General features: G+C 37.7%; 3 protein-coding genes across 3 annotated transcripts in view; 1 reads left to right on the top strand and 2 right to left on the bottom strand.

Moving 5' to 3' along the window:
• Positions 1–1,201: 1,201 nt before the first annotated feature.
• Positions 1,202–2,701, bottom strand: LOC105398274. The gene is made up of 2 exons (XM_011570347.3): positions 2,422–2,701; positions 1,202–1,856 (listed from the first exon to the last, which is right to left on the bottom strand). Exons 1-2 carry the CDS (start codon positions 2,605–2,607, stop codon positions 1,701–1,703), a joined length of 342 nt encoding a protein of 113 aa, XP_011568649.2. The 5' UTR covers positions 2,608–2,701; the 3' UTR covers positions 1,202–1,700.
• Positions 2,702–3,869: 1,168 nt separating this feature from the next.
• LOC105398618 (testis-expressed protein 9) lies at positions 3,870–7,517 on the bottom strand. Its single transcript, XM_038111077.2, has 6 exons — positions 7,301–7,517; positions 6,423–6,765; positions 6,095–6,192; positions 5,306–5,446; positions 4,388–4,555; positions 3,870–4,098 (listed from the first exon to the last, which is right to left on the bottom strand). The coding sequence occupies exons 1-6, from the start codon at positions 7,403–7,405 to the stop codon at positions 3,889–3,891; spliced, it is 1,065 nt and encodes a 354-aa protein (XP_037967005.2). The 5' UTR covers positions 7,406–7,517; the 3' UTR covers positions 3,870–3,888.
• Positions 7,518–8,282: 765 nt separating this feature from the next.
• The window catches only part of LOC105392611, a 47,045-nt gene continuing 30,682 nt past the window's right edge, over positions 8,283–24,645 (top strand). Inside the window, exon 1 of the mRNA XM_038111707.2 lies at positions 8,283–8,514. The gene's annotated coding sequence lies outside the window, so the exon portion shown is untranslated. The remainder of the gene's footprint in view (positions 8,515–24,645) is intronic.

Raw genomic sequence — 24,645 nt, forward strand, 5'->3', positions numbered from 1 at the left:
TAAATAAAGTTTTCATTGTATTTTTTATGGAATGTGGAACCTCAGAATAAGATCATCATCCACCAAACACAACCCGGTCTGTATAGGTGCGGTAATATGGCACAATCCTTGCTTGGTAGGTGGATAATAGGTAGCCGTAACCTACCGTACCTACGTGGTAATACGTATTGCCACGTAGGTATTATTTATTATTCCTGCCAACCGAAGTCTAGATATCATTAGCCTACAATCGTCCACTGCTGGACATAGGCCTAAGAAACGCCTCAACACTCTACCAGAACATGTAGGTCCTCAGGAGAAATAATTATGTGCCTTGGTCCTCAGTCTTCCTCATCTAGCCACTGAAGGCTACCTATCTAAGCTCGCGTTTCCAGCAGACTGGAGGGCGTCCCATATTACGTTTAATTGTTCGTAGTCTTCTTCTTCTTAGCTTGTCGGTGTTAAACACTAGAGCTAGACTAGCTTTTGTTATCAGCTGCCACTGCACAGGTTCGTAATCCACGTAGATAATACGTATATAATTATAGCGTTTAGCCATGAATACGGCACTGTAATTTGAGGAACGCGCATGGTACGAGTTTATCGATGTCGATAACAGACCCGTGCCGCGGACGCAGGGTTAAAGGGATTAGGCAGATTAGCGTCTATCACTGAGTACCCAAGTCAAGGTACCAAGTAGGTACCTAGTACCTACGTAATAATGTAAGTACCCTTTTTTACTTCCGGATAAATAGATACATAAATAACCTAAAGCAGTTCCGAAGTATTATACTTACTTAGTAAAAACAAAAAAAAAAAACACGCACTCACGCCTTGTACTAATGTACTCCCTTGCGGGGTAGGCAGAGGTGCATTGCTGCACCCACTTTTCGCCAGAGTGTTGTTTTAGTCCCAATGTAATAGGGGGCGGGCCTATTGCCATTTTACGGGCACATCCAAGACCCGAGAACAAATATCTGCCCCAGCCGGGAATCGAACCCGGGACCATCGGCTCAGTAGTCAGGTCACTAACCACTACGCCATTCGGTCGTCTTACTTACTTAGTGTTCTCGACTATTAGCGTACTTGATACCTACTTAGTTATGTATGATACTATTTTCCTGTTTTCTTGATTGATTTCTTCATTCCTCGTGGTCTTCTCTAGTTAATACAGTTTATCGCTAATTTATTATCATAAAAAATGACAACGCAAACACACGAGTAATTTGATTAAATAATAATTTATTTACATTATAACTTATAAGTACTTACAACTTACATGTATACCTAACAGTATACTTAGTTAAGATAAGATTGGTTTGTAACATTTTCCTAACTAACTGTAGTAGGTATAAAAAAATAGGTTGAAATCATAGCAGTACGTTTCATCACGGTATACCGCGCTAATATATTAGTATACTCTGGTAGGTAAATAGATGGGTATGTACTTAGATAAGTAACTTTACAGATTAATTTTCTAAAACATAGACATTTCTAGATAATTGGATCACTTTCAATGTAACCACCTTTACATTCAACAAAAATCGGTTCATCCGTTTCGGAGCTCCCATGGCACAGACTGCACTGGCAAAACTTATAAACCGCTGACTCAAAAAAAGGGGTGTTATCACTTTCACTTGTCTGCGTATTTGTGTCTCCTCTATTCTAGCGTAGCTTCGAAACGGCTGAACCGATTTTCGTCTAGTTTTCTTTAACCGCCTCTATAGGAAGTCAGGTTTGACGTAAATGCCGACATCATAGTCCAGGCCTCCCCCTCTCTCACTCTTGAAGCGGAGGTTCACGAAAGTGCTCCCCACGCCGCCAGCCGTGATGTTTACTGAGGACTTGGAGTGCTGGAGGTCTAGCGCTTGTATACCCTGTGGGGGGATAGGAATGTTTAGTTTTCTGATTTACTCTCGAATGCCGGCGCTGACATGTTCCAATGAGTTCTTTGGAATTTAAGTACAATGTCGATATACCACCGCTCTTACGGTTAAGGAAAACATCGTGAGGAATCATGCACATCTATATTCTAGATCTTTAGGTACCCTAAGTATATGTATGTATGTCATTCTCAACAAGATCGGGAGTGTAAGGAATCTTTGGTTGAACTATCAACTGCTTACTTTATATGCCTACGTTCGGTGTACCCTGGGCTGTCAAACTAGCAAGTTAGATTAGCGTCAAATCTGACTGGCCCCTTGTACCATGGTGACGAAGCTAGCTCACAAGCTAATATTCATTCTTGCAAAAACGGCCATCCAACCTCAAACTAGGCAGATATATCGACACCAGAGTACAAATCCAATATCAGTTTTTAAACAAATATCTGCCCGGCCGAGAATCGAGCCCTGGACCTTCGGCATAGCAGTCAGGGTCACTAACCACTACACCATTCGGTCGTACCCGTACCTAATAATATTTAGTAAGGTAGGTACTCACCTGAATAACTTTAGGTCCAGAGTAGAAATACTGCTTCACTCTTTTCATGAACGGAAACGCATTGTACTCAACTTTAGTGTGATTAGCCAAAACCACTCTATCAGCAACATTTCCCACTATCAAATGTTCCGAATTTCCATACAAAATTGCCGCTAAAATCACTGAGAGAAACACTAGGGACTTCATTTTTGAATTAACTATTTGGTTATTCTTTAGAATAGCTTGTGATACGTGTGAGTTGTACAGAAGAGGTCACAGAATGTGGAGGCAAAAGGCTATCTCGCTATCGTAAGGCCAGATGTTGTTGTGACCATGTTTAGGTAACTAATATAATGGGACAAGTTTACTGTTGTATAGTGGGCGCAATTTGCATTGGCAATGATCTGCTAGCAAAGGGAGAATTTGCCACTAAAATTAATTTAAAGGGGAAATTATTTGTCACTAAAAGTATTTTTCCTATTGGTATATACCTATAAACTATAGTTGTGTTGTTACGTAGTATATAGTAAGTGTAGCAGATTTATTTAATTTGGTACTTATATGGAAAGCTAAAGCAGTGGCGTGCTTTGGGAGAGGCCTACGTCCAGCAGTGGACTGCTATAGGCTGATGTTGATGATGATGATGATATGGGGACTATAAACATGTAGGGCAGATGTGCTAAACACCTATTATAATAGTAGTTATTACCATATAAGTACATCTACGGAACACCCATTTGTCGATATATTGATAGCTCTTAGATTATGACTAGCTCTGCCCCCATTAAAGTAAAATTTATGGTCACCCTAGTTGTAGGTACTAAAAATGTAAACAAATCACAGTTCTAAGAAATCTCAGTCAAAGATATTGCTCAATGTGTGTGTGTGTGTGTGACGTGATTCAATATGAATCATAATTAGGTTTATTATTCAGGCCATAGTTTAGTGAATACGTAGGTTATTAGTGATGGAGTTAGGTTAGTGGTGTTCGTAATTTTTATATTATCTAGGGGACCTAGGGGTCCTTCGGTAAAATATATATACTTTTATTAGTAGGGTCATATTTGGGGACATCGATGGATGGGCTCTAAATAAAAACCAAAATATTAATCAGTAATTATATCGAATGTAGTCCAAAGAACTCATCACATTATAATTAATTAGGTAACGTAGGTACTCATTAAAAAATTAAGTGCAAATTTCTCCATAGTCGGTTAGTGCATAACCAGGTATTTGTGGTTGACTTTTGTCACATCTGTCAAGAATTTTATATGGAGATGACGTATAATTGATAAACCAATCCCGGTCGGTTAGATAACGACTATGGAGAAATTGGCACTAAGCGTTCAAAGTTGGCCTGGTTTGGCCCAGACTCTACCCCATCGTCTACGTCCAGTGCCCGCTGCACGGGTCCTTTATCGACGTAGATAATCGTCACTCGCGATTCGACATAAAGAAAACCAAAAAAACTTTATACAAAACCTTTATTCAGAAATCTTGAGTCAAAAACTGTTCATATTCCTTTTCGAAGGCCTTCAAGCTGTTGCCCACAGACAATATAGAGTTCTGTTGCTTTAGGTTCTCTATGAGACTCTTCTGTTTGTCTATGGTAGAGAGCAGCAGTTTGGTTTTCGTTTCTAGCCGCGAGATGGCGTTAGTGTGTGACGCGGATAAACTGCGCGTTGACGCTCGGAATTCCTGTAAAATGATATTTACTTAAATTATAATATCTACATTTATATCATTATCATTATCACAACCCATCACGTCCCCACTGCTGGGGCACGGGTCTCCTTCCAATGAAGGAAGGGTTACGCCTAGTCCACCACGCTGGCCAAGTGCGAGTTGGTGGACCCCAACACAAGCGAGCTTGTGCTGAGAGAGTTGTCGGGTAAGAGGGCAACCCGACTGTCAGATGTTTTCAAGCCGCCCGAAGGCCCTGACTAGGCTTCACCACTGCTGCCGAAACAGCAACATGATACATTACCTTTTCAGTATTTTTCAAGGCTTCCACTTGTAACTTCAATCTATCTATTTCTTCTTCTCTAGTGACACATTTCGCCTCAACCGATGCGTTTTGAGTCCTCAGCCTTTTCACTTCACTTCGTAGTTTGTCTGTCTCGCTTCTTTGCTCCTTGTAGAGTCGGTCTTTCTCCTGAGAGGGAAAGAGATGGATGAAGGTTTGTGTCAATGACAAAGGAATAAAGAGAGGACCTGGCATAAAAATCGGTACTTAAAAATATATCGTCGTCTCTTTTTAACTTATTGGTGTTATCCTACGTAAAAAAGGACAACAGTAGTTTTGTCTTTGCCTAAAATTACAACATTGCGACCGGTCGCCATTTTTATTGACATCCAAACACAAGGTACTTCAGCTGTCAAAAAATTTGTTTGTTTACATTTTTCAAGAAAAAAGCAGCCATTTTAATTGACACCAAAGTTTAGGTAGGCGCATTTTTTTCGTGGATATGCCATGTCCTCTCTTTATTCCTTTGTCAATGGTTTGTGTTGACTGCTTTGGTTCGGGTTAGCAAGGCCATCTATTGGTTTGTTAAGGAAGTTTGGATTTTTTTGGAAAGATAGACGGTTGAATGGCGTAGTGGTTAGTGGCCCTGACTGCTATGCCGAAGGTCCCGGGTTCGATTCCCGGCTGGGGCAGATATTTGTTTAAAGACAGATATTTGTACTCGGGTCTTGGGTGTTGATTTATCTATGTATTTGTGTAGATATATCAGCTGTCCGATACCCATAACACAGGCTCTGCCTAGCTTGGGGTCGGATGGCCGTGTCCCCACATATTTATTTATTTATAAGTTATTCTATGCAAAATAAACTGAATAAACCTAACATTATTAAAACAAATTCATTAAGTATCAAATGAAATTGAACCTTAGCACATACTTACATTCAGTCTATTTTGAAGTGCCATGCACTTGGCCCTCAAGTCAGCCGCTTCAGCACTCAAATTATTAGTTTTATTCAACAATTTCAGTCTTGCACTCTCATGTTCCGCTATTTGAGTTAAGTGGTTCTCACACTGAGATACCTGTGGGTTGGAAAACATTAGGTATTAGTAAAAAGTGTATTACCTAGGTAAGTATTGAAGGTCGAAATATTATAATTCAAATATCGGTAAAAACACTAAAACTTAGTAGGGTTTGTCACATTCGCTAACAGATCCTTTAGCATGAATTTTCATCGTGATCGTGAAGTAGAATTCATCGAGTAATTTTGAATGAAAATATGAACAGCGCCCCTGGGGGTCGGTAGCAGAACTAAAATTTTCCTACAAAATTCATCGAGCAATTTTACTTCACATTCACGATGTAAATTCATGCTAAGGGGTCTGATTCGTCAGTCAGACTAGCTCATAGAGTATATATTTTTTTGGACTAGCTGACTACCCTGGTGCGCTGGACATATATTATGTAATTCCCAAGGTATTGCAAAAGTGTACCATAGGTATTGAAAAAGTAGATTTTTCAAAAGTCATCCCCTTTTCCGCTTATTTTACCCATTTATAAACACCCTGTATGTGTCCCTGTATACAGGGTGTTGAAAAAAGGGTATACTAGGCCTAAACCAGCATGTGCAGCATGTTATATCTAAGCCCGTAACTGAAATTCGCGAATTTTGAAATTCTGATTTGCAACACCCTGTATTATAACATTATATTATAACATTATATTATAACCTTCCTGTCAATGCTGGTCTGCAGAGTGGCGAGCTGCTCCTGCATCAACTTGACTTTGGAAGCCAAAAACTTGCACACACTCTCCACATTCAGCTTATCTGGAAATGTCAAGAAAGATTTGAGTTTTACATTCATCTCGACTCATCACGTCCCTACTGCTGGGGCTCAGGTTTTAGATTAGCAGAGATTTAGATATTGTATTTAGTGGTTAGTGTGTAGGTAGTTGTATCTTTTACACTTAAAAAACTACCTAGTGCCACAGAGTCACATACTCACCAATTTTTCAAGTACCGAATTCATTAGTACCGAATTTATAAGAATAAGTTACCTTTAAGAAATGTCTGCGGTAGCACTCCCATTTGTACATTTACAGAGACAAATGCATACAAAAACTCCAAATCTGATTCAATATCATACTTTGCGCAATCACAAACTGTGCTACTAATGATCTTTTCACTTGAAAGGTTGTCTGCAGCTTCTAAATTAGATTTTTTTATATTGATAGCGTTTGTATTCTCTTTGGAAAGTATTTTATTTGGTCTCTGTGTGGTTTTAACTCCTTTCTTCGGTGTAGACTCCGGTGTATTGCTTTTTGATGTGTCATAGGAGGACTGTCTTTGACGGTTAACACTTCTGCTCGGCGAGTAGGTGGAGAATATGTCCTGCTTTTGCTGAAAATATCCAAAGAGGTAAGAATGGACTGGGCCTAAAAACCTTCCTTCATTGGAACAAGATCCGTGCCGCAGCAGTGGGGACATGATAGGTTGTGATGATGACAGGAAAGCTATATGTCACATCCAGTGGCATGCTTTGGGAGAGGCCTACGTCCAGCAGTGGACTGCTATAGGCTGATGATCATTATACAGGGCAGCATATAATCAGTAGCCTTCCTGTTGCCATGCCAATAGACATATTGAGATTATAATAACAGGTAATAATTATGAAATGGTAAAAATATATATAAAATTCCATCCTCTATATGTAATACTTAAATGGTTTCATATAGAGTTAATACATAGGGCGAATATAATCCCTGATATTCTTGTTAACGTGTGGTGATGGTGACTACTGGTGACAAACTAAAGAGCTAGACTAGAATTGGCCACCGTGGTCCAGCGTCAGTTGCTCCGGACGTGGAAACGTGGATATATACAATAATTTTATTGTTAAAATCAATGATAATAAAAATGATAAAAGGTTAGTTACCATGGAATTCTCAATTTCTTTCATCAAACTGATAGTTTTCTTCTCCAGTTGTTTGTTTAGTTTTCTAAACTCTTCCTCACGAGCTAACAAGTCCACAGAATCCATGATTGTACCGAATTAATACGATCTTAGTAAAACTTTTCAGTATTTAATTCAATTCAATGTTACTGCATGAACTGCATCTGTTTATAAATAATGCAATTTTACTAAAATGTCTACTATGTTACGAAAACAGTAGTAACGAATAACCTATTGAATTTGGTCGTATAAGCACATATGACAGCATCTTGGTAGCCATGGCAACAGTGTCAAAACTGTCAAAGAAGTTATAAAACAGTGATTCCGGTGTAGAAAAGGTAACCTACATATCAAAAAGGGACTTATTATTTTTATCATGATTTTTTTCTAAAGATTAATCAATAAAAAAATAACACAAGAATATTAATTTCTAACTATGAAATAAATTTAAAGCCTATGCTATTCATTACTGATTCTACGGCTACCAATAAAAATAATTAGATAAAACTTGACTAAAATGCAGATGTGATTGCAGTGACATCTATGATTTACAATTGAACAACATGTGTGCGTCAAAAACAGCTGTGCTGCAGCCAATCACAGTCGACTTCTAAATGTCAATAGACAGTGCAACTCAAGGTATGGATACTGCACGAAATTGTTGACACATTGCTTTGTTTGCCATATGATTCATTTCTTCAAAATAGAAGCATTTGCAAAGAATTACTGTAGAAATTCGTATGACTTATAATATAAAACAGCAGTTTTATCAAAAAAAACATGAAAATTCAGTTGCTACTGCAGTCAAAATTGATCAAGGTCGGTTGACTCTTACCGTGCGTAAAAGAGAGGGCAAACAGTAGAAGAAGAGAGGTATAAAAATTCGTGTCCATAGCGGCGAATGAGGCGTAACCTCCGATCGATTAACCAATGAGAAGGCCGCATACTCAGCTGACTGTCCAGAGAATGGCTGACATTTTAGTTCTCTACGGGAGCTTGTGCGAGCATTTGCTCGTGGCGATATCGTGAAGTGAAATTTCGAATATTCCCCTTTGAACGGCTCTAAAGAGTCTGAACTTGCTTTCCAAGTGGTAATAATGCATTTTAGAAGAAAAAGACACTATTATTGCAGTGTAATATTATAGCGTATGCGCTGTAAGGGAGTGCAGTGATCGTTCTGGTTTTCTAACAAAAAGGTGAGCAATTTACGTGTAATTTTTTCCGTCCATATGTTGAGGAATTGCGTAGGATTTCGTGTTAATTACAGCTTGGGGAGGCGACGTTAAGTATGTATCTTTGTGTTGCGGATATATTTCTACGTATAATTAGAAAGTTGAGCGAAGTAAACTCGACCAAAGTGAGGTGTGACCATATTGGATGGGTACCGTAACATTTTGAGTCCAGCGTAAATGGGCTGTATAGGCTGCATAATTAATGATATCGAACGATTTAATTTATCGTTCTGATTGTCTGTAACTGTTTCACGCTATAAACTAGCATAAACACAACGCCATGTTTGGTGTCGTTCGAATTTGTAAGCAAAATAAAAATCAGCTGTTCTGGGGCTTCGACGCCATTCTTGCTTTTGTATCGTTCATTACAAGCGATTTCTTACTTATTTAGAACGTAAAAGTAAACTTTTCATTGCTATTTTATTATTCCCTAAAGGAACAACTTGACTTTTATTATAACGGAATAAAGCAGGTAGAGTAATACCTATTTATTTTATGGTACAGTGGTCCCTTTTGATCGACGCAAAACCGGATCTAAAGGGTTGGACGTTTCGTCGAAACGGTTTCGTTCTTTATAACGGTATGGGTTCGGTCAGCTTCAGGTACGTAGCTAAACATTTTTGTAATTTGTCCAACTAATTTTTAATAAATAAAAGGCGGCCTGTGAGCATTATATTAGAGTACGTACAGTATAATTCAACGTCTGTGTAAGTCGGAAAAGGTACAATACGAGTAAGTGTAATACTGTGCCTACTTATAAAACTGACTGACTATCTTCATCTTAAATACACGTTCCTGTACCGAAATAATATCGGTTTTAGATAGGTACTATCTGATAGTTATAACAGGAATTTTCTAAAATAATAATATTTAATTATGAACACTTCAGAAATTTATTTTAATAGTAATAGAAATATCTTTATTCATTTACAAACATCGGTAGTAGGTATACAACGTCAATTTTAAAGTAGGGGCAACTATAATAGTGTGAACGAGCATAAATGTTAACCTAACGCAATACACATCGAAAACCAAACTAGGTAAACCCTGTATTATGGCTTTCGACGCCACCCTACGGACATCTTAAGCACACACTTAGAAAGTAGGTATTTATTTTATCATAGGTAAGGAGAGCAGTATCTAAATAACTAACTTAATTAGGTACTTACTTACATAAAAAAACTAAGTTAGTTAATTAAAATGTAAAAAGCTATCTATTATTTCTTCCAGCCAACCTTGGATTGGTTGGGAAAAGATGTCATTAACATTAATCTAATGAATTGCTCTTTGCTCATTATCATTTGGAAATAAGGAATCATTAATTACGATTTATGTACAGTTTTTGAAGTAGCTACCTATCTAGGAACTGGAAATCCACTTCAACATATTAATTAACACTGAAGTGTCTATTGCTATTTACTTGCGTAACTTCCTATCACTGCATTAGCTTACTCATTTATTCGTATTGAATCATTACATTTCCATTACGGCCTATGGAAACACAAGTTATGCAATAACAGTCCCAGTACCTATTCCAATACCGGTATCCCGCCCTGCGTCACCCGCCCATCACGCGAATACATAAACAAAAGAATAAAGAAAAAAGTCGAGCGCTTGCAAAGTGAAGAGGTCTGCGACCGCTCTCCTCGTTTTGTGAACCCTGGCTAGCTAGTATGGGGCGCATTTAAGACGTGATAAAAGTTTTGCATCGCCGTCACTCACATAGCGCAGCCTTATGAGTAAGCGCGACGGAGAACTTTTGTCACGTCTTATTAGCGCCCTGTGCTACGGCTACTGGTCGAGTTTATTTTGTCCGTATTTTCCGCTCTGATTTCTCGTAATTTCAGGCACGAGTGGGACATCCTGTAGTGTAGAATTTTAGGGCCGCTGGACTTACGATGTTAGATTGATTAACACAGACACAAAGCCCGTAAATAGACCACGGCGCGTTGCAGCCATCGCAACACATAAACATGTGATGCCCTAGACCCGGGAGCAAAATATCTGAGTTTAAACAAATAACTACTCCGACCGTGTTTTGATTGAACCTGGACCCTCGGTACAGCAGTAAGGGTCACTAACCACTGCACCATCCGGTCTTCGATAAACGGTTATGGCTACAAGTTTAAACCTGTCGATCGTACTCCTCGTGACAATCTGTCATCATCAGCATCAGTCCTATGAGGTTACGTCAAGAGTATGAAACTTCTTAGAACAGACAGTTAGCTGTGTGCACTGTGCACACTTCAGTAATGTACTCCTACGCTGTTGAAAGATCACAATAATGGTGGTTGGGGTTAAAAAAGGTCGAAATTCCAGTAATGGACGAATGAATAAAGCCAGGGATTAAGTATGTAGTACTAACAATGATAGTAATTAAGAAATTGATGGGTACTTAACTTACCATATTTGATATTTACTTCCTGATATTAAAGAGATGCCTAACGTTAGAATAAATATAACAGCCACTGTAGAAAAATAGGTTTGGAATATAAGGGTAAGTACCATCCAAAAGAAAATACTTGCTATACAATACAATACGCTTATGAAATAGTTAGAATAGTTCCGAGATAACACACAACCGTAAAACTATAAACTCCAAGTCTAAACGATGTTGTTAAGTACTTTGAAGTTTGAATTTTATCAAGCCAGTCTCTCAATCAGTTTAGAATGTTATCTGTAACTATCCAATTAGTAAAAAGTAATCATCAATTAAAAACCGATATTTTGTGGTTCTAATAATTAGTCACCAAGGCTAGCAACTAGTAAAGTAGCCCAGGTTCTAACTTTTTGGCATAAGATTTTTTTTCGGGATGTAGGAGAAAAATACCACAATTTGTACATTTACTACATACTTAATATATTATTTATTAAGATAACATGAGGAGAAACAAGATTATACATAGGTATAGACGAACATAAATTTGAGCAAACGAAACTTAGGTGTTTAAAGATTGTGCCTAAAGAGTTTTAGACGAAACGAGCCTTATGCCACATAAGTCTTGGCAAAGTGATGGTTCGGCCAAAAAAGTTTAGACCATACGAGTTATGCGAAATGAGTTTTGGTCAATAAAGATTATGCGAGATGAGCGGAACCCAGTAGCCCATTGTTATCGAGGATTTAAAGGAAAAATATGGATATTTCTACATAATTTGTCAGAGAGCTAACCACAAGCAATTTGGTAATGAATTACTAAACGATCGTTGAAATTTAACTCTTATGAAGCGGGAATTAAGATCCGTGAAAAGCCAAAAGTGTTCCTCTTAGCGTGTCTCCCACTGCACGTAATAATTTAGCAGGTAAAGAACTTCTATACTTTCTAATGTCTTTAGGCGATGCGGGCAAAACAATTAGCCATTGTTCTGTGTGATTAGTGCAGAAATTGTGAACAAAAACGGTAACATTCACAGAAAGAAATGAACTGTGTTTAACAAATAGGTAATCGTTACGTAATGAATTATACTGTTTTATACTTTCCTATTTATACCTAGTAGGGTCTCTAAGAACTGAAATAGCAGTTTTAGCTTTTAAAGATGTTTAATAAAACATTAAACCATTTATAAATAAATACCAAAACAAGTGTTGAAAGTACTTGTACCGTCCGCGTCCTCTAAAATACCAATCAATATATTTCTGGGGATAGCTTGTAAAAACCGCAATTCATTTCATAAAAAAGAACAAAAAAGAGTAACGGTTTTTGTATGAGAAGAAACCGGTTTTGAAAGCCTTTATATCCAACGCAGTCACATTTTTTCCTACTACTGCTAAATAGATGTTTCCCAAAAACTTCAACTCTGTCCTCAGCTTTCCTCACAAAGCCACTGATAGCTAGACATAGATTAAGTGCCAATTTCTCCATAGTCGGTTATCTAACCGACAGGGATTGATTTATAAATTAAACGTCATCACCATATAAAATTCTTGACATATGTGTCAAAAGTCAACTACTAATACCTGGTTATGCTCTAACCGACGATGGAGAAATTGGCACTAAAGCGTCGCCCGTCCCAGTTGCAATAAGAATGAAATTAGAAAAATATACGACATGTAGCAGTAACAATGAAATTACAGAAACAAACATCTCGGACGCAAATAGGTCAAACGCGTATTAAAACGTTTTTTTATTGTTTTTATTATAGGGGCTTGGTCTCATTTATTCATCAGTTGGTAGAAAGTTGAGCAGGAATTAAGATTAAGAGGCTCTTGTGGTAGTTAGGAGAGCATCCGTCTATGTTTATTAGTATTATTACTCCCTCAAATAAAGGAACAATATCAAAATGGTCCGTTACGTACCTAACTGCAAGTAGGAAGGAAGCAATACTGATTATTGACCCTCTATAGTACGGGTTTTGCTATTTATAGAAACGAAAAAAGTTTACGTTTTCTCCTGTCATCTGCATACATTATCTGTCAAAAGTTCCATGATAGTTTCCATTAGAGGCGCCACGTACGCGAGTAAACGTAAACTTTTATAGTTTTCGACAAACTATCAAACCTGTAGTAGACCTGCTGACAGACCTACGAATAGGGCGATTTGGTATGAGTCCTTCCGCTATTCTCATAATGTTTTATAGGGGACTCAGTGCATTGGCACTGCATTAGTAAACCTTGTAATTCAGAACTGTTGCTACTATAGCGTACACTTGAGAATAAGGTCGGCCAGCATGCCGCATGCCACATGAAATGATTCATGGGCTTGCTTTCATAGGCCCGGGTCTCCTATTTACGCCGTATATCGCGTCCAGCGTCGCGCCGTAGGCCGCGTCAAGATGCTCACTATAGAAATGTACTGATACGGTCTCCCTCACACGCCGACGTTGGCGCGTAGACGTAGTGAGCATCGTGACGCGGCATACGGCGTGACGCTGGACGCAACCTACGACGAGAAATAGGAGACCCCGGCCATACACATAATGTAGCAGGGTATCTATAATTTACCTGTGCAATGTGCAAGTACTTACCTAATACCTCTGAGAGCGATGCGACACGAGCATTGTGAAAATATGAAAAGAATCTTTATTTCTTTAACAATGTTTGGGCAAATTCAACAGTAATGTATGGAATCACCTTTTAAGCCTGAAATGCCGGTGCCAGGTGACTCCTCTCCTTCATAATACCATGTCTTATAAGTACTAAGTGTTGTGTGTGTTGCGTTAAAGCTGGGTCGACTGAGTGGTGACGCCGTGTAGTCATACGTCAAAATCTAAGGCCTGGGTCTCCTATTTACGCCGTAGGTCGCGCCCAGCGTCACGCCGTAGGCCGCGTCACGATGCTCACTATAGAAATGTACTGATGCGGTCTCCCTCACACGCCGACGTTGGCGCGTAGACGCCGTAGGTAGGCCGTAGGACGTTGATCGAAACGTTTACGCCAAAGTCGGACGCCGCATATAGCATAAAATAGAAGACCCAGGCCTAAGACCATGCCACACGATGCGTTGAAATGACAGACGTCGACTCAACATTCAGGACTGTTTTCCCCGTAAGGGGTTGCCACAACTGACTCGCAATGATAACGCATTCCGCTGCAAATGTATGCACGCAAGACAAGACGAGAGGTTGCGAACCATGTCACCGTTTTGGATATCTAGGACAATGCACATACGTAAAGCGTTAAAAATTTAGAGCTTGTTTCCTGATTATGCCTCCTTCGCCGTATGATACCACCACGTAGTACTTTTAATGTGCCAGAACTCGCACACAAGACCTATTCAATCGAGTCAGCGGCATCCTTCTAGGCACTGTGTTCAAAAAGGACGCTACATAGTATATGCTGAAACCTATAGCATGAAGAACACAGTATCAAGGTTCTTTATGCGATAGGTTTCAGCATCCAGTTAGTACTCGTACATTCACCACTTAATTCTGCGCGCTAACAGGGCGTAATGCGATCACCAGGTAAAAGTCAAGGATACGAGCAAAACAAAAGACAGTCAGACGCCAAGTTGTCTGAGAGAGCGTGAAAAAAACAAAATGGCTGCTCTTTTTGGCATTACCAGCGTGGTAACGTTTTATAATAAGTGACAGAACGATGAGGTCAGCAAACATGGGGCGTGATTATTTATAGTTTTGAAGACTAATAATACTTTATGAGATATATTAGCCGTCAATAATTGCGGGGTACTAGCCAATTGTTGAAGAGTGGAGTGGTGTTTCGCTATTGAATAACAGAACTAGGGACTCCACTTTGAAAATAAGGCCTGATAAAAGGCCTGAACAGAATTACCACCACCGAACACTAACAATTAACAGTTATTAAGCAGAGTATCTCGCCTGTCAAATATCTGGCAGATCAGATGACCAGTTACGTCTTGCTACGTGCTTGAGGATAGGACGGTGGTGGTAACCCCACTGAATCGAATTTATGAAAACGATAACACCTAGATAGCTACCCAAATTGAATAGCTTTGGGGTCAATGATCTATCCTTCCGGATTTTTAGATCTCTATGCATTTTTTGTGCTTGCTATTCCAAGCTTAGGTTCAAAGACTTCTAACTTACTCATTCTATCTGGCTAGCAAATTTATTCAATATCGAAATTGATATTACTATTTTTATGATTTGCGTCCTTTGTTCCATGTATTTTTTAGCATTTCGTCGATAAAATTGAACTGAAAAACCTATTTTGGTATAATAAAAATATCCTGATAAGGGACCAGATTAAAAATATCCTGATAATATAAGTTTAGATATATTTTTATACCGTTAATAACTGGTTTTACCATTTTGAACATCAATTAGGTATCACTTGGTAGGTATTACTTTTGGTACCGTGAACACTTTTTAAAATACCGGTATTTCGTTATTAGAATATAAAGGTAACCGGTATATAACAGACCTAATGTCGAGCCTAGCACACAATCAATACCTAGTCACGTGTAGTTATAGTATTAACTATTAGTCATACAGCAACCATAGCAACATGTTGCAATAATGACGTCAAGTAAAAACTGAATTAAATAAAGTTCACATAAACCTACGATGACGTCAAAAACACCCTTGTCATAGCAACGCCTACATCCATTTTCTTTAACCTTTGAACTATGAGTCAACCAAGAGTTTACATTGACAAGGTTTCAAGATGTAGAGACCGCGCCACCACTGAAGTCTTACGGAAAAATCGGGAAATAATCGTTCTACCTATCTGTCATTTAATTTTATGACGTACTAGCTGTTCCCGCGTGCTTCGCTTCGCCTCAAAAAGTTTTCCCGTCGGAATAACGGGATAAAATTTAGCCTATGTTCTTTCTCAAGGTTTAGACCACCTGTATACCAAATTTCATTCAAATTCGTTTAGTAGTAGGTAGGTGGATAGATGCATGATAAGTATGCTCAACAACTCCCTTTCAGTGAAGTAATAAATAAATATCGAAATTGTAATAAATTGATTATGTTTGTGGCTTTATTTAATAGGATTGTGTAATAATATTATGCATAAAATATTATATTATAAGTGGATTTAATATATAGACTAATTAAGTATATAATTTATTTGTAACAGTTGAAAATGAAAATGAAAAATGTTTATTTAACCAAAAAATTTACACAGGTTATCTTAATAAATATTATGAATATAAAACAGTTATAAATTATTTGGACCAGATTAAAAAAACTATGGTAGCTGGGGTTCTCACACTAGGCTAAGCCTGTGCCGTGAGTAACCAGTAGGCAGACAGTAACATTTGAGAACAGGTGGCTTGTTGTCAACATTTTGAGTAAGATTAGGGTGAAAGTAGTATATTTGGTTAGCATTTAAGATACAAATCATACGGTAGAAAATGAATATTAAGTAAAAACCAAACTAAAATAACTTAAATAACTAAGTTAAATAAAATTTAAACATAACATAAAATCCGTCAATGGTTAACAAAAACAATGTAATTTTATAAAATAGTATAAAATACCTATAAGTATGTAGATCCTATGAAATAGGTAGAATATAAAGTTCTTTGTATAATAGTGTAGTGTTGAAATATATACCTACTAAGAAGAAAAATGAAAAATATACATAAATATCAGTATATATAATATTAATAAATAAGTTGAAAATGTACAAATACTTAAATATAATACTTAATATATTCTTATGTAGGTAACTATTTAGGGATGCATAGAATGTTTTCTGTTTCTTCGTAATCTAGAGTAAGTAGCCAGTTAATAATAGTTATTTTTGCTTCTTTCTTATTGAGGTCTTTCAGGTTGCACTGTTTATATATTTTGTTGTATATATAGGGATGTAGGAAAGGTGCGAATCTTTGAGCGAAGACTGTTCTAGCGGTGATAGGAACTAATCTAAATACTCTTTGGCTTGTCATCTGGCTGTAGGTTGGCAAGTTCATAATTTGTTGGTGTTGGGAAAGTGATACTTGGAAGATAAATAGTTTTCTGATAGTTAGGACATTGATTTCTTTGTAAAGGGCCTTGGTAGGGTATCGAAAAGGTTTCTTAAGCATTACTTTTAAAATTGATCTTTGCGCTCTTTCTAAAGCAATCATGTTAGTTTTATGTGAACCTCCCCAGCATCTAATGCAATATGAGAGTATTGATTGGCATAAACTGGTATATACTAGCTGCAAGGTATCTTTAGTCGCCGAATTCCGAAGTAAGCGCATGATGTTTATAAGTCTGCGTCCTCTGCCAGAGAGACTTTGAATGTGTTTTTGAAATGAAAGTCTGTCATCAATTATGATTCCTAAATATTTAATGGATTCAGCTTTATCTATGGTTGGACAAGAACAAGAGGTTGAGAGAGGTGAGACGTGATCACAGTTATGAATATGGATTGGGATGTGAAGGTCAAGTTGAGAAGCAGCAGTTTTATGAAAGCAAAGATATTTGGTTTTGTCTGTGTTGAGGGTAAGCAAATTTTTAGAGAGCCATTTAGATATTTCGGATAATCCTGTTGAAGTTCGTGTTAAAGCAGACTTCCAAGAAACACCGTTAAATATGATTGCAGTATCGTCTGCATAGCAAATGATGTCGGCCTCAACATTTGAAGGAAGAGCTGTCGAAATATCATTGAGATAGACTAGAAAGAGTGTAGGACCCAGTATACTGCCCTGTGGTACTCCGTATTTAATTTCCATGGGATTGCTGACAACTTCACCAATTTTTGTGACTTGTTCTCTGTCAGATAAATAACTCGAAAACCAGTCTAAGGCCACGCCTCTGATACCAACATTTTGAAGTTTTTGTAGAAGAATTTTACTAGAAACGGTATCAAAAGCTTTGGCCAAGTCAAGGAAGGCTCCTACGCAGCAGTTTCCTTTATCTAGATGTTGGGAGACAGAATTAATTAGGAGAGATACTGCATCTTCGGCTGATTTTCCATGACGGAAACCAAACTGAGTGTGAGAGAGAATATTGTGAGATTCCAAATATTTTACAAGTCTAAAGTTAACGATTTTTTCGAGTAGTTTTGATAGAACAGAGAGCAAAGAAATAGGCCTATAGTTAGAAGGGTTCTCTTTATTACCAGCTTTATGTATTGGTGTAACAGCTGCCATTTTCCAGATCTTTGGGAATATTCCAGTTGAAAGGCTGAGATTGCAGATGTGTGCAAAGGGTTTCAATATGTAAGGGGCTAAATGTTTTATTAAAGTGTTTTTGTGACCGTCAAGACCAGGTGCACTGTCATTTTTAAGTTGTCTGATGTAGTCTAAGATTTCAGTTTCATCAGTAGGGAGCATGAAGAAGGAATGTGATGGTGTAATGTGTGATTTGGCTAAATTAGCAAGGTTAATTTCGGTTTCATTTTGTTTTTCTAGGATATCGTTTGCTAACTTAGCCCCTATAGTAGTGAAGTACTCATTACATTTATTAGCCGACTCTTTAGGGGTTGGACAAGAGTTAAGTAGTTCGGTTGAAGAGGTGGCTTTGGATTTCGAGAAGTCACAAACTTCACGAATAGCATTCCAGAGTTTCTTTGTATCGCTCTTACCTTCTGATAATATTTTGTTTTCGTATTCTGTTTTAACTTGGTGTAAAATGTTAATGCAAAAATTCCGGTATCTATTATAAACGAGTCGCGTTTCAGTATCTTTCGGATACCGTCGACATTTAAGATGTAGTTTATCCCTATGCTTCATGCATCTTATTAAGCCAGGTGTGATCCAGGGTTTCATGGTGTGTTGTGATTTAGCGATTGTTATTTTTTGTGTGTGTTTAGTGATGGAATCGTTAAGTGTTGTTGTAAATATGTTGAGAGCTGCAGTTACATCTGTTTGTGATATCACTTCAGACCAATCAGTTTTTTTAAGATCGGCTGCAACTTCAGAATAATTTACTTTACTTATTTGCCTTTGTTGTGGTTTGGTACGGGACAGGGTCTTAAGAGCTACTAAACAAAGATCATGATCTGTTACAGATGTTTTACAGACAATTCCTACAGTTTCGTATTTTGTTTTTAAACAAATATGATCAAGACATGACTTTTGTCTAGTAGGTAGTGTTATAGCCGGAACAAGGCCGTGCTCAGCAAGTGTACACAGGTATTCGTCTTTACGGTTATCATCTGATTCTGCTAAAATATTTATGTTAATATCTCCCGCTATAACAATATTCGGTGTACTTTTGCATATATTTAGAATTCGTTCTAGATATTGAAGAAAATTATTAACATTAGTATTAGAAGGAGAGCGATACATTGCAATCACATCAATAAAATTTGAAATCTTAATTAACAGAACGTTAGCATCTATAAATTCTGTAAATTCTGTTATCAGTTAGCTATTTTTAAATACTTACTTATATAATATGTTTTCCCCATCCATGTAACTACTACTATAACTGAGTAATTTAACTTAATTTTATTTATTTTTTCCTTTAAAAAATATGTTTGTTTGCTTGCTATCATGTAATTAAGATCACTTATTTTTCGTAGAAACCTGTTATTGGCCTTATTTAAGAATACTTACCTAATTAAGACTATATTTTGTGAAACGCTGTTGGTTTTTCTAAACAATAAATAAATAAATAAATAAACATGTTGCAATAATGACGTCAAGTAAAAACTGAATTAAATAAAGTTCACATAAACAAAAGCAACGCCTACATCCATTTTCTTTAACCTTTGAACTATGAGTCAACCAAGAGTTTACATTGACAAGGTTTCAAGATGTAGAGACCGCGCCACCACGGAAGTCTTACGGAAAAATCGGGAAATAATCGTTCTACCTATCTGTCATTTAGTTTTATGACGTACTAGCTGTTCGCTCAAAAGTTCGCCTCAAAAAGTTTTCCCGTCGGAATACCGGGATAAAAAGTAGCCTATGTTCTTTCTCAAGGTTTAGACCATCTGTATACCAAATTTCATTCAAATTCGTTTATTAGTTTTGGCGTGAAAGAATAACAGATAGACAGACGACACAGATACTTTCGCATTTATAATATTAGTTAGGAAGGATAAATTTGACTGTAGCCAAAGAGTAAATTTTAATTTAATACTTAATACTACGTTGAGTACCTACCGAGCGTCGTGGCTTTGTTTCGTAAGCGTAAACAGTTTATAGTTTAAACAGTTTTTAGTTTAAATTATCGTTAGAGAAGTATTTATTTAATGTTCCTTGTTTTAAATATACTACTCGTCATAACTAACGAAAATTGGCAGATCTCCATTTTTTTTTGTTACCTTGAAATTTATGTTTCAAAACAATTACATTAGTCATTTAACTTGAGGGAATATCCCGTGTGCGGTCATTGCTAAAAGCGATCTCTTCCAGGCCACCAACCTTAGGTTGAAGGAGAAATTTAGAAAGTAAATGGGGATTTCGTACAAATATGCAAGTACATAGTATCCTAACTAATATTATAAATGCGAAAGTAACTGTGTCTGTCTGTCTGTCTGTCTGTTACTCTTACACGCCAAAACTACTGAACGGATTTGAATGAAATTTGGTATACATACGGTCTAGACCCTGGGAAAGAACATAGGTTACTTTTTATCCCGGAATTCCCACGGGAAAACTTTTTAAGGCGAAGCGAAGCTCGCGGGAACAGCTAGTACTTAATAAGCACTAAGCATAGATTAAAAATATGTACGAACAATATGGTTGTGTCACGTACAAAAACAAAGCACTGCATTTTGTTTACTGTAAAAGGGTTTTCAGTTCAACCTGTTCACAACCATTTTACCATTGAATAAGGCCACAAATCTTCTAACCGAACTAAGCTAACTGATAGAAGTGGGGTTTTATTATTTGTCGAGACGTTTTTTCTCGTGGGAATTCCGGGATAGCCTATGCGTTAATCCAGGGTGTCAGCTAACTCTATGAGTACCAAATTTCATTGAAATCGGTTAAGCCGTTTTGATGTGAAAAAGTAACCAACATACACACATATACATACATACCTACACACATACTAACAAACTTTCCCATTTATAATATTAGTAGAATATACAGATATGGCATGATTGACATGGCAGACTTTGAAAAAATCATCTTGAAGAGTGTCCACCAGTAAAAAATCCTAACCTTGAAAGGACATTGGCATGTGGCGGATTTGGGGTCACTGGCCGCCGGATTTTAACCCTGAACTTAGAAATCGGTTCAATTAACCCTATGTTAAGTCGCAGTATAACACACACACACACACACACACACACACACACACACACACACACACACACACACACACACACACACACACACACACACACACACTAACATTTGCCTTTAAGCTGCGTTCCTAGTAGGGAAACTTGTAAACTTTGTAAAATATACCATGGATCCTATGACGTTTGATTGACAGATATACACTCACGGGCAATAAAAAAGTTCCACTCACAAAATGCCGACACCAAACAACCCCAATTTTTTCAAATATTTTATTTAAAATTTGAACTAAATATTATCGTATTTAGTTGGTAATACCTTGATGCTCGGTTAAATGTACTTCAATGTTGCAGAAGCGTCATTAAGCTAGCCTTTTCCGTTTAGGAGTAATTTTGTGATTTTCTCAGTAGAACCTTTTCATTGCCCGCGAGTGAATAATGCGTATCTCTGGTAATTAAAGTTAGAGCTCATGCTATATTTTACAAAGTATATACGTGCTGTGAGATGTTCGCCAGGATTTGAACCCACGACCCCTCAAACGAAAGACAATACTTAACCACAACTCAATTCGCTTTCACATCGATAAAATTACACTTGTCTGTGTGTAATGCCGCCTCTACACTTAGGTATTATGGCGGTGCGCTACGCTAGGTAATGGTCACAGCACATATAAGCGTAAGCTTAACGTAAACGGATAGACTTTCATTTCTTGTAGCGAGCTCACGAACGCCTGCTTGACAGTAGAAAAGAAAGGCGATCCTTTTTCGTTACGCTTATAATTATGTGTTGTGAGTTGTGACCTTTAAGCGATTGTGGGTAATCCACACATCCAGAAGGTCGTTCTGAAATGTACATGCTTTTAATTTCTTGTGAGTGTACCGTACCTAGCGTCCAAAAACCGTTCTAAACTCTGTTTTTTAGTCTGAGATACTAAGTGCCAATTTCTCCATTGTCGGTTAGAGCATAACCAGGTATGTATGGTTGACTTCTGACACATCTGTCAAGAATTTTATATGGAGATGACGTTTAATTGATCAACCTTTCCCTGGTTACGATTTAACCGACTATTGTGAAATTGGAGGATTTCATAATCTGTCAATTTAGTATCTGAGATTAAAAAACAGACTTTGCAGTTTACATACTGAGCCAGTGGCTTGGCCTATGTGTAGAGGCGGCATAAAACTGTCTTTTACAATGTTGCAAACTGCGGAAGGTATTTTGCAATAAATACGTCACTTAGAAGGCACTATCATTACTTCATTATCCAACGTTATTCAACATTCAGAGGGGGGTATGGCGACCGGATGGCGCAGTGGTTAGTGTCTGACTGTGGTGCCGGGTTCGATCCCCGGCCAGGGCAGTGTTTTTTTAATGAAACAGCCGAACAGCTATAAGCTACTGTACAATACAGCTCGAGCAAATATCTCTGCATATATTTTCGATCGAAAAATCAATGCCAGACGCCACCTTTATTCTCTGATCATTCTTGTCTTGTCATATCCTTTTTGTAACTCGTAAAGAAAAATCATTCGCTTGCGATTTTTCCGTTTTTCCCCATCCAAAGTTCATTACCCTGTCTTCCTTGATTCAGGCAAGATTCAAGCATCCTATTAGGTAGGTCCCACCCCCTGTCTGCAGTCTGGACCTAAGTCTAGACCCAACAGGTTACCTAGGTCTGGCGAACAGCTGTGCTTCAGTCGTTGACGCGGTTCGGGAGTATTCGGCCGTTTTCGCCGGAATTCGAAATTTAAAATTTTCTTTTCTTTATACTTCTGTTGGGGTTCAGGCTCTTTGGTATTTTAATTTAGTTGTGAGTTAGATTTAAATCGTTCAAAACCTAGGTTCTAAATTATATTTTAAGTGACAAGTATTCATTATGGTCTGATTAGTTTTCACACTAATTTGGAAAAAGGGGGAAATATAATAAATGTTGTCCGTAGCGTATTTTCTCGAAAATCTTTTGTTTTCAAAATCAAGCAGCATGTTTTGTCTGTTTGGCAGTAAGTATATTTATTTTATTTATAAAATTATAAATATGGTTATTTCACTTACCCGACAACTCTCTCAGCACAAGCTTGCTTGTGTTGGGGTCCACCAACCCGCGCTAGGCCAGCGTGGTGGACTAGATGCAGAAACCCTTCCTTCATTGGAAGGAGACCCGTGCCCCAACAGTGGGGATGTGATGATGAAGGTTACTTTAATGTATTCGGACCAAGAAACCCGTATCTTCTTTCTTCTTCTGCCTATAGCAGTCCGCTACTCGATAGACCCCTCCCAAAGCACGCCACTGGATGCAATCTTAAGGTCAATCCATCCAGTCATCCAACTTTTATCCTTCCATCCCATCCAACCGTTTGCAAGTCGTCACCTCTCCAAGCCGAATTTATTTTTCTTTGTCTATAAATCAGCGATACAGCTACTTTAGCCAGAGTGTTCCCAGCTAGTGTTTCATCAAAATTGGTTAAGCTGCATATTTATCACAATTTTCGCTAATATTCAACTGTCCTTTGCATCCCGTAGTTTTATTTATTTTGCCTTCCATCATTTATTATTACATAAGTCTTTCATTCACCCAAAGGTTGCCTGGAAGAGGCCTATTGTGCTTACTGTTACTTCGTAATGTAATTTATATTGTCTGTTTTTCAATATAATTTATGTATTAATAAGGCGACCGGATGGCGCAGCGAGCGGTTAGCAAAGCTAACTCTTGTGTCGAAAGTCCCGGGTTCGATTTCCGGCCGGGGCAGATATTTGTTTAAAACACAGATATTTGTTCTCGGGTCTTGGATGTGCCCGTATAATGGCAATAGGCCCGCCCCCTATTACATTGGGACTAACATAAACACTGGCGAAAAGTGGGTGCAGCAATGCACCTCTGCCTACCCCGCAAGGGAATACATTAGTACAAGGTGTGAGTGTTTATATTTTTATATATTTATATAATATGTATTAATAATTATTATTTATAATAATATATTGAAAAATTATATTATTTTGTAATATAAATTATATTATTTTGTTGGCGATACGGCTCGCAACCTATCACGTGAGTACAAATTTATGTATTTTGTTTTTGAAAATGCATCTATGTTTTCAGGAAGCATCTAAATAAGAGTTCAACGCCCTTTCAGTTCGGTACCGCTTTGTCGTCTGCACGTTGACCTAGGTCTTGCTGGAGTCTAGACTCAGGCATTGCCTTTATCTAGACTAGGCTGGGTCTGCCTTTGTTATTGTTTAGTTTCCTTGTAGGAAATTTTCTTTTGAATTGAAAATAACTGAAATTTGTTATTGAGATAAATAGATATGTTTATGGAGGTATTTGAAGATGGCTTCATGGCTGATAATTGGTTCTATTAAAATAAAATAAAATGATTATTTTTTTGAAATGATCTTAGTCTTCGGGGGGGTTATTTAAAATACCTACATTTCTACAGTTATGATTAAGGGCATACCATACGTTTGACTACTCATTGACCCAGGTTCGAGTCCCGTCTAGACGACCCCCTCACCCCCCTTAGACGAGGGTCTAGAAACTTCCAAT

The sequence above is a fragment of the Plutella xylostella genome, chromosome 2 (assembly GCF_932276165.1).
Source record: "Plutella xylostella chromosome 2, ilPluXylo3.1, whole genome shotgun sequence".
In the NCBI taxonomy this organism is placed as follows: Eukaryota; Metazoa; Arthropoda; class Insecta; order Lepidoptera; family Plutellidae; genus Plutella; species Plutella xylostella.

What these genes read in the sequence shown, in the direction of transcription:
- LOC105398274 (XM_011570347.3), bottom strand. Translation starts at nt 2,607, where the DNA reads ATGAAGTCCCTAGTGTTTCTCTCAGTGATTTTAGCGGCAATTTTGTAT. An exon ending in CTGGACCTAAAGTTATTCAG is followed by an intron (nt 1,857 to 2,421) that starts GTGAGTACCTAC and finishes ATCCCCCCACAG; the next exon opens with GGTATACAAGCGCTAGACCT.
- LOC105398618 (XM_038111077.2), bottom strand. Translation starts at nt 7,405, where the DNA reads ATGGATTCTGTGGACTTGTTAGCTCGTGAGGAAGAGTTTAGAAAACTA. An exon ending in CACTTCAAAATAGACTGAAT is followed by an intron (nt 4,556 to 5,305) that starts GTAAGTATGTGC and finishes TTTCCCTCTCAG; the next exon opens with GAGAAAGACCGACTCTACAA. An exon ending in CCTTGAAAAATACTGAAAAG is followed by an intron (nt 4,099 to 4,387) that starts GTAATGTATCAT and finishes ATCATTTTACAG; the next exon opens with GAATTCCGAGCGTCAACGCG.